Source organism: Sprattus sprattus (genome assembly GCF_963457725.1).
Source record: "Sprattus sprattus genome assembly, chromosome: 2".
NCBI classification, from domain to species: Eukaryota; Metazoa; Chordata; class Actinopteri; order Clupeiformes; family Clupeidae; genus Sprattus; species Sprattus sprattus.
In genome coordinates, this window is record NC_137921.1 from 4,657,581 (window position 1) to 4,667,531 (window position 9,951).

A 9,951-nucleotide genomic window follows, 5' to 3' on the forward strand; every position below is an offset into this window, starting at 1 on the left:
CTCAAGGCTTTACACATGCCTCAGTGCAAATGATATACTGTATGTCAAGTGGAAAAGGAGATGCTTACTATGAAATACACAGCACACAATAGTAGGCCAGCCAAAATCTTGGGTATATAATTGACTGCATTGAGTATACTAGGACAGGCTAATAACTGATATTGATGATTAGCATAATTGAGTTTTAGACATCCTTCCAGACTGAATTGGTTTAGTGGAACCATATTTTACAGCCATATGTTGCCAAGTACTTACATTTACATTTTACATTTAGTCATTTTTGGCAGACGCTTATATCCAAAGCGACTTACAAGGATGTAAACACATTTTTACCTTTATTTTTACCACTGATGGCGCAATGCACATCAGGAGCAATTAGGGGTTCAGTGTCTTGCTCAAGGACGCTTCGACAGGGTATTGAACTTACAACGTTCTGACTACTAATCAACTTCTCTACCTCCTGTACCACTGTCGCCCCTGTAGTACTTATCCATTTAGGAGTGGCACCAGGGACAATGGCGTTGCTGGTCTCGTTTAAATGCTTTACTGTTTACAACACAGGGCTGAGCAGGTGAACCCACGGAGAGTAGTTTAAATTAAGCTTTCTCCAGCAGAAGCAGGGCACTACAGAAAGCTCTGAGAGAATGGGGGTGCAGGATTTCCAAGGGTTGGGGACGAGAACTAGGGGGGGGGGGTTGCCAGTAAGTCTGGTGATCTTGTGCTACACATACCCCTATTTGAAGTCAAATAACAGGTGTGGTCAAAATGTGGGAGAAACAAATTGCGTCCTGTGTCCTAAGTCACAGCGTTTACGAGAGGTCGACTACAAACTCAGCATCTCAGCAGCAGTATGTTCCTACTTTCCCAGTATGTCTGCCACAGCGCTATGGGAAAACTTTTCTATAAACAACTGGGCCAGAGAGAGAAGTGGAAAGGAAAACCCCCCTACACGAGGATAACACGGAACAGATGTTTGGTGTCACCAGAGTCGTCTTGCAAACAATCGAATCTCGGAATTGTGGCTTGGCCTCCTGGAAATGGGACGAAACGTGGCCAAGGTTTTAACGACTTCAGCTCCCACATTTCGAGAGCCACTCGAGCCTCAGAGAGTGTGTGATGTCCCCATTCATCTTTCTGTGAGATATACAACTTAACCACCCTGCATGTGGAGGACGTAAACATCCACACAGCTGTGTGCGATCAGGCCACCGCACCCCGAGGAGGGTAGGAGTGTGTGTATGTGTGATGTGTGTGTGATCAGGCCACCGCACCCCGAGGAGGGTAGGAGTGTGTGTATGTGATGTGTGTGATGTGTGTGTGATCAGGCCACCGTACCCCAAGGAGGGTAGGAGTGTGTGTGTATCTGTGATGTGTGAGTGTATGTGTGTGTGTTCGTGTGTGTGATCAGGCCACCGCACCCCGAGGAGGGTAGGAGTGTGTGTATGTGTGATGTGTGTGTGTGTGATCAGGGCACCGCACCCCGAGGAGGGTAGGAGTGTGTGTATGTGTGATGTGTGTGTGATCAGGCCACCGTACCCCAAGGAGGGTAGGAGTGTGTGTATGTGTGATCTGTGTGATGTGTGTGCGATCAGGCCACCGCACCCCAAGGAGGGTAGGAGTGTGTGTGTATCTGTGATGTGTGAGTGTACGTGTGTGTGTTCGTGTGTGTGATCAGGCCACCGCACCCCGAGGAGGGTAGGAATAGCACAGCATTCAGACACCGCAGCGCTTGATGCAGACTTGCCTGATTACTTGATGCAGAGCTGTTTTTCGCATTAAGGCTAAAAGTGTGTGACAGATGGAGCGTGTGTGTGTGTCTGTAGGTATGCGTGTGTGTGTGTGTGTGTTTGTGTGTGTGATTAAGGCTGATGCTGTGGTGTCTCTGTAAAGTCTGCTTTCAAAGGCATTCAGTTTGATTACATGGGTTTAGACATTTTATTGGAGTGAAGGGTTTTTGCATGAAGCTGCAAGTCGCTGCCTTAAAATGTTTTGACTTCTTAAGGCCGAAACACTCGACTGAACCCCAGCACACCATGACACAATTTGGAAGTTCACTGCCTGTAACAAAACATACCCTTGACACAAAAAATCTGATAAAAGCACTTTAATGTTCTTAAGGTTAGGGAGTATAAAATGCATTATTTTTCTCTTTTTTTTTTTAATAAACACAAAAAAAATAAGGCCACCATGTAAAGAACACATTATTACAAACTGTTAATGGCATTTCGACAGAAATGTCTGAATACAGTGCTCTTGATGGATGCTTTGACCAGCGGCACTGAACTCCTGCATCAGCAGACCGACCCATATCAAACGGGCAGTTCTCACGATGAGGAACTTTGGTCTGGTTTGTGACGTCTTCAGTGTTCTCCTCGTCATCAATTAGGCCATCCCGCCAAAAAAAATCAACCTCCACGAAACTGCACTTGATTTACCTATGACGGGTCTTTCAAAAAAGATCAACTTTTTTAAATGATATAAATGCATGCTGACAGAATAATGAATATTAAATAAACTACCCATCATGAACCATCTACTCTTGAGGCAAAAAAAAAAAAAAAAAAAAGTAGTGTTCATCACGCACGGCGCAATGATAGTCTTAGTCTTACACATACAGTATAGTGATAAAAAAGGAAGCATTTCGAATCACAATGAACTTGAAAAGCTTGTAGAAATGGCAAGAGTCTCTGAATGAGGGTCCACTGAACACATCCTTGACACTAAACGCTGGGTAATGATGAGCCATAAACTCCATCACACTTCCAAGAATTCTCGAAAGCCGAGTTCAACAACTTCCTCTACAGACCACCCAGAATGCTCCGTCTATCCGACAATGTATAGCTTTTATAGCGCTATATGGACTGTTTTTTTTTTTTTTAGCGTCAGCACAAACAAATGAGCTGTGTTTGTCAAATTTGAAAGCATCCATCTTGCGGTCAATAAGGCTTTTTACTCCCATCAGTCTTACGCTACGGAACGCTTCTCTAACCTGTCTGCAACAAAGGAGTGTGTATGTCTAAGGCCCAATTTACACACGGGTTTACACCGACAGCTTTATTCAGCGTCTAAACACAAATGTAACTGTCGGTGTGCCGATGTCGGCCGAATTTCAGCCGACAGCCCCGTACCATTCGCCCGACAGCCCATCGGGAGTCCCCGACATCTTCAAAGTACGTGTAAACGCGACCCGACATCTGTAAGGCATGTTACAGACAGTGTTGCTAGGCAACATCGCTATCAACAGAGGCAAACTGAGAAACTTCCTGCAGTGTGTGTAAATGCGCCCCGACATCTACGCGTAGATGTCGCGCAGATGTCGCCGACATCGCGAAAACCTGTGTGTAAATTGGGCCTAAATGTGCAATAAGCTGCATCGCGGTAAGGTTAGGAGAAAGACACATGCGGCGGGCCGAAATCTCAAGTAGCTACTGAAACTGAGTGGGAGAGGACGAGAACATCCAGAAACATTTTGGACGATCTTGATGATGAATTTTTTCAGGCTCAAGATCAGTATATGTGATCTGCCCACTTTCACAAGGCGAATGAATAAAGAGGTTGTTTATCCGAGTCATTTCTTGTACTACCATTACATTGTGGCTTTTACACACGCTGCACACTGAAACTTTGATGCTTCATTCAATGTTATTTTACCTACGCTGCACACTGAAACTTTGATGCTTCATTCAATGTTATTTTACCTACAGCACCTTTACCTTGCATGGCACCGAACTGAACTAACCAATTTGTGGAGAGTGAGCAAAGCAAACAAAAAAACAAACAAAAAAGTCTCATGAGCAGCTAACGAGGACACAGCCCTCTCAGAGCCTCTGAAACAGCAACGGTGTCGTGAACCCTGGGGCTACCTCTCATAGTTGCCTAAAGCAACGGGGTCGTGAACCTGGGGCTACCTCTCATAGTTGCCTAAAGCAACGGGGTCGTGAACCTGGAGCAACCTCTCATAGGTGCCTGTAGCAACGGGGTCATGAACCTGGGGCTACCTCTCAAAGGTGCCTGTTTAGTCCCAAAGGATCGGCTGGTGTTGGGCCAGGTGAACCTGGAGCTACCTCTCAAAAGTGCCTGTTTAGTCCCAAAGGATCGGCTGGTGTTGGGCCAGGTGAACCTGGAGCTACCTCTCAAAGGTGCCTGTTTAGTCCCAAAGGATCGGCTGGTGTTGGGCCAGGTGAACCTGGAGCTACCTCTCAAAGGTGCCTGTTTAGTCCAAGAGGATGGGCTGGTGTTGGGCCAGTGATCTGTGGTTCCTCCCTGCCATCCACTGCAGATGGACACACAACTCATCCACCCATGCACGAGCCAATCAGACTATCTTTCCTTGTAAAGCCATTTCCCTTCCACTGTTACAGGCCCATATCATGCATGGCTGACCCTTCTCACACGGTCAGTGCCTCTCCATCTCTTTCATTAGAGAGGAAAAAACAGCCAAAGGAAAAAAGGCAAAGATATATAAATCTAAGAGATTGAAAGACAGTAGTGGAGATCTGGAGTCAATACAGCCCTCCCACAACATTTGGGAATCTGGTTTAAATATGCGTAGGGATGATGGCATATTTATTGTGTTTTAAAGTTTCCTAACCAATCCCAATGGCTCCAAGTCACGATGCAAATTCAAAAAAGCAACAGCAAAGGTGAGCGGTGCTTTTGACAAGTTGATGGCTAGGTTTAAAATACAAAAGGCCAGGCTTTTTTTAGTATGGGCTCTCATCTCAACCCAGTACTACAATTTCAACAAGTTGTCACAAGACTCACACCCTTGTAATGAAGTAACAAATTCAGGCCAGCAGGCTTGAGCATGCGCAAGCACACCTAACAAAGATTTCAGTGGCTACCATGCGGCCACTGAAAGCACACATGGCCTAACCCAGCAGACCAAAACAGAACTGTTGAGAACGGAGTGAATTTTTTCAAGATGAGTGAGTTGCTCGTCTTCTACGGCCAAATTAATGAAGTACTGAAGCATCAGAGTAGTTCCACGAGACGTATAAAGTATCAGGACACCGTTCACAGAGTAGCATCACCTAATTAGTGTCTTGGCCGCCACTCATGTTGTCAACTTTTATGTTCAACCACTGCGTATCTCTCACACAATCCAACACATTTGTCAGAGGTAGCCACAAATTGTGCTAATTTGAGAAATGTCAAGGGTAAAGCGTTCATAACTGTGTCAGTTAACTCAGACAACAGTCTGGAAACAGATGAAATGGACGAGAGATTTGCTAACCCACATCACCACCATAGACCATAACGGAAAAGATATTAAAATGAGACCGCCTGCAACACCCAGTGTGTCGTCATCAGCATGGGAGGTCTCCATCTGACCCAGTGGATTGGATTCCTTTCCAAGCACACCTGTGCACCTGGGCGGAATGTGACCCAAAGCTAGGAATGTACGCCCTCTTCATTCAGAGTCCTCTTGCAAAAAAAGGCAATCGTCTTTAAAAAGTTTTTTTAAACAAAAATAACAGATAGTGAAGAGTTCATTATTAGTAGACCAGTCTGCAGATGTTAAGAGTTTGATTGCTACATGATACAGTTCTGCATGAAGCCAACGCATCCTGCGCTGCAGTGATTGGGGGAGGGGGAGACCTAGCCCCCTCAACGCAGCGGCTTGCCTTTCCAGAGGCCTTTATCTTTGAAGCGAGAGGCAAACGTATGAGTATTGATATAAAAAATATATTGAGTACAATAACTGTGCCAGCAGTAAGTATTTCTTAAACTGTTACTGACAAAAATAAAACGAAATCTGAGAGTAATTAGCATAGAGCATGATATGGTTTGTAATAGATACCAGCTATTGCAAGCATGCGGTTGTAAGCGGTAGGCCTACTTTACACCACCGGTCAATGGTGACCAAACGACAGTGCTCAAAAGGATCCAAAACAAAAAGGCGAAAGCTGACAAAACAGACCAAAATTGTTATGAAAACAAATTAAAAGTTGGAGTGTGAGTTTAAAAAGGCGTCAGACCTTGTTCAGTTTCATCATGTTTTGCACATTTTTGGACTACATGTTAACAACATTTGCCGCATAGTATATACTACATGTTAAAAACGTATGCAGTATAGTATATACTACATGTTAAAAACGTATGCAGTATACTATATACTACATGTTAAAAACATTTGCAGTATAGTATATTCTTCATGTTAAAAACATGCAGTATAGTATATTCTTCATGTTAAAAACATATGCAGTATAGTACATACTACATGTTTAAAAATGTGTTGAGTATACTATGTACTACAGAGTGACGACCACACTCTGCCATCAGTCGATGTTTGCTCTCTCTCTAAGTCATGCAGTGCAAACCATGATAGATGGTAAATGAACAAGCACCTAACAGCAGCCAAACAGTCTCTTTAGTCCTGCTGGTTCTCATTACCTAACAGACAGCCAAAGAAAAAAAAAGACAATATTCAGTATACTTAGGGCTGCAATTACAGTAGATCAGCCCGGGAACCATTTCTTAACTACGATTCCTTAACCCCGGCAGTTTCCCCGCTGAACTCTATTAAACATTTTGAATTTCCTCAAAATAATTAAAAAAGAAGAAAAATAAAATCACAGGCAGCACTGTGCTTCACCTATTTGGTGCTTCTGGGATGGTAACACCAGTGAGGTTGGCTGATGTCGGCTGCCAACGGCACAGTTATCACCCAAACCCGCCACGCACCACTGCTCTAGGCAGCCTCCAGCGTCCATCTGGGCCTTGTTTGGGCTTTAGGTAAGGTGTAAAAATCAATTTTACACCTCTCCTATGAATTAACATGTATTTACATCTGCTCAATGAGTGTAGTGGGGCCTTCTTCCACCCAAGAAACGTTGGCAGTTTCAGGTGTGTGAGGCAAAAAAAGGCAGTGAAAAATAATAAAATAATTCGAATGGCCAGATGCTCGATTTTGTCAATAGGCTCCAATAACTCCTCTACCAGCAACTCATGCCATAGTGCAAAACCAGCCTTGACCGTCCATTTCAAGTAAAAAAATACACACATAATATATTAAGATAAAAGTTAAAGAGCCAGGGTGAAAGGATATCACTGAAACAATGGCTTGTTAACACTAAGATTTCTTTGGTAGCCAAGCTCCAAGGCCTATATGTCTATCACGTTAATCTCTGGCTATTTGGCCTAATTTTATATATAAACAATAACACCTTTCTCTGGTCTACCACTTTGCAATATAATTTCCCTAGTCTTGTTCAATGCTCGTCTAAGTTTGGCTATAAATGGAAGTATACCGTCAAAGAGCTGCACTTTAAGGCAAAAATGCTTGCAGAGGGAGAAGGGGGGAAGGGTAGGGGACCGTAATTTCCTATGACCTCATCAAGGGGATGACATTTGTAGTCTGTCGCCACTTTTTTTTTTTTTTACGACGAGGACTTGGGGCTCCGAGAGCCACTACCCTTGGCCTTGATCTGGTGCCAGGTCTCACCCAAGGCTTTGGCAAAGTGATCATCCACAGAGCCCGTAATGGACACAGAGTTGGAGGCTGGCTCTGGCTCCTTGTAAATCTTGCCCAGGCTGCGGCGGAAATGCTCCTCGATCACAGGGTCACAGACCATGTTGGCTGGAGACGAGAGAAGAGAGAAGAGAGAAGAGAGAAGAGAAGGAATAGTAAATCACTGTTTGAAACGAATTACTCATTCAATTCGATATTTATTTGTATCTACGTACAACCATTAACAATGAACAGCACAGATATCAGCGTGCATATTATCTGCATTGTGTATACAATTGGACATATGCAGAGGTGTCATGTCTGAATGCAAAGGCAGAAAACAAAGACAGGAAGCTTCGGGGTGCAAGAGCCCTTACCATTTCCTTTGCTCTTGGAGGTTGAGTCGCAGCTGTCATGGGACATGTGGCAGTGAGACAGGTTACAGGAGCGATTGCTCGCAGGGGCACAAGTGATCACGGAGGGGCGATTCTAAGGGGCAACAACAAACAATAACAACAAAAGCAAATGGTTAGGTTTTCCTTGAGGCTACAACATGCCTACTGTTAACAATGAAACCATTCTATGTTAAAACAAACAAACACAAACCTGCTGACGCTCCACTGGTCCGGTGACTGGCAAAGCTGTGGAGGTTCGCCCAGTGTCCATGTTGTTTTTAGTCAGAGCCAAGGGTTGGTCCATAGCAAAGATAGGCAAGGGTGCATACACTAAGTTACCATGGAGATTGTTAATGGCAGAGGAGGGATACTCATAGGGACTGTGGGCATGACTCCATGGGTCTTGACTGTTGTCTCCATTGGAAGATTTTGCCCTCCTATACAAAACAATTACATCTGTTTATATAGAGGGATACTTTTAACCAAAACAACTCACAGCCCAAGTGGGGCGTACATTTTCTAAGTCTGTGTACTTTCAGGCCAAAGGCAAATCAATAATAACAAGCCATCGATGTCAGCTTTCTACGGAGATAACCATAAGATGTTGCTAAAACCTTAACGGAAATATCATAATACACAAAAAAATCAATATGAGTTTGGACAAAATGGTTTCAATTATTTACAGAATTACATAAACATTTAAGTTTAGTGTCACATCACTGTTACTCACAGTTGTGCAGCAAACAGTCGGCTCATTTTGGTCACGTGCTCATTGTCGCAATCAATGCGGTCCTCAATGTGCTCCCCAATGTATTTTCTTTTGCTCGGACTTACGGGAGGGGGCCCCGTTCTGGAACTGCCCATGGAAGAGGTCATGGGTTGCATCCTGGACTCTCCTGTGAGACCTGACTCATCTGGAAATGAAACAGTCCGTTTCATGAGAAATCATTGATATACACATAAAAATCAACTTATGCCAGGCTACGCCTACATTTCACGGAAACGTTAAATATGTTTTCCTTCCCCCCCCTTCAACCGTTTTAATGTTAAGAAAAACGTTATAACGTTAACCCGTTGAACATGAACGACACATTATCACAAAGTAGTCAGTTAATAGTTAGGACGTTAGTATAGTTTTCCAGTAACACTTCCAGATACAAATACAAGTAAGTAATGAGTTAATGACTAAATCGCACGGGTGTTAAACATCACAACATTAAATTAAGTTACCAGTGAGATGTCCCTTCATAGTTGACGTCACATTGTTATTACTTGTTGCCGATAGTAATATGGGCTAAGTTATTGTAGCCAGGATGGCTAAAACGAAACAAATCATTTTAATGCCAAGCTGTTACGTTACCTTCATAGTGTAGTCTCCCAATGTTATTGTTCATTTTGTCCAAGTACTGGTAGTTCAACAGGTCCATTCTCGTGATAAGCATTTAGCTAGTTAGCTAACTAGCTAGCTAACTTAAAAGGACTAACCAAGCTAGCCTCTAATTCAGCTAGCGGGCAAGCTATTAATGTATTTTCTCTCCTTCACTGTATGTGTCAAGGAAATGGTCACAACAAACGGCGCTTGCTTTGTTAAGTATCAGACAAACGTTTAATGTCTAGCAAGCGATAAGCTGACGTTACTCTACTAAGGTGTCGTACTTTTGTCGACGTAGCGAGTTGGCTAAGATGAACAACAAGCTAGCAATATTCACTACTTTGTGAATAACGGCGAACTTTTACTGACATTAGGCTAATGCTAACAAGCTAGCCAACTAAACAAAACGGTATAGTAATTTAAAAATCGGATAAATTCAAATATTAAAACAAAAACGCTTTGAAAGAACACCTGGATAACTTATGTTATATATTTAGTCGATTAATTCCTACGACACGTTTTCAAAACAACGTGTTTAAACCAAGGAGACGCGCCAGTTTTCACAGCCCGCTGTGAAGAACGTAGCTTCAATGTAACACGATTGCTAACTTACTCCAGCTAACGAGTTGGCTAACTTGTTTGCTAGCCAGCAAGCTCTGACTCACAGGTTCTGACGTAGGATGAAGAACTGCGCAGTGAGGCGAATGAGACAATTTGCGCAAAGGCGCAAA

The 9,951-nt window shown here is 43.4% G+C and overlaps 1 protein-coding gene across 1 annotated transcript; it reads right to left on the reverse strand.

Moving 5' to 3' along the window:
• Positions 1–2,159: 2,159 nt before the first annotated feature.
• On the reverse strand, positions 2,160–9,679 carry vgll4a (vestigial-like family member 4a). The gene is made up of 5 exons (XM_080832445.1): positions 9,209–9,679; positions 8,579–8,762; positions 8,060–8,285; positions 7,831–7,942; positions 2,160–7,582 (listed from the first exon to the last, which is right to left on the reverse strand). The coding sequence occupies exons 1-5, from the start codon at positions 9,288–9,290 to the stop codon at positions 7,383–7,385; spliced, it is 804 nt and encodes a 267-aa protein (XP_080688571.1). The 5' UTR covers positions 9,291–9,679; the 3' UTR covers positions 2,160–7,382.
• Positions 9,680–9,951: the final 272 nt, after the last annotated feature.

Coding starts and splice junctions, on each gene's coding strand:
- vgll4a (XM_080832445.1), bottom strand. CDS start 9,290: ATGCTTATCACGAGAATGGACCTGTTGAACTACCAGTACTTGGACAAA. Junction 8,286..8,578: donor CGACTGTTTGCTGCACAACT/GTGAGTAACAGT, acceptor TGTTTTGTATAG/GAGGGCAAAATCTTCCAATG. Junction 7,943..8,059: donor GACCAGTGGAGCGTCAGCAG/GTTTGTGTTTGT, acceptor GTTGCCCCTTAG/AATCGCCCCTCCGTGATCAC.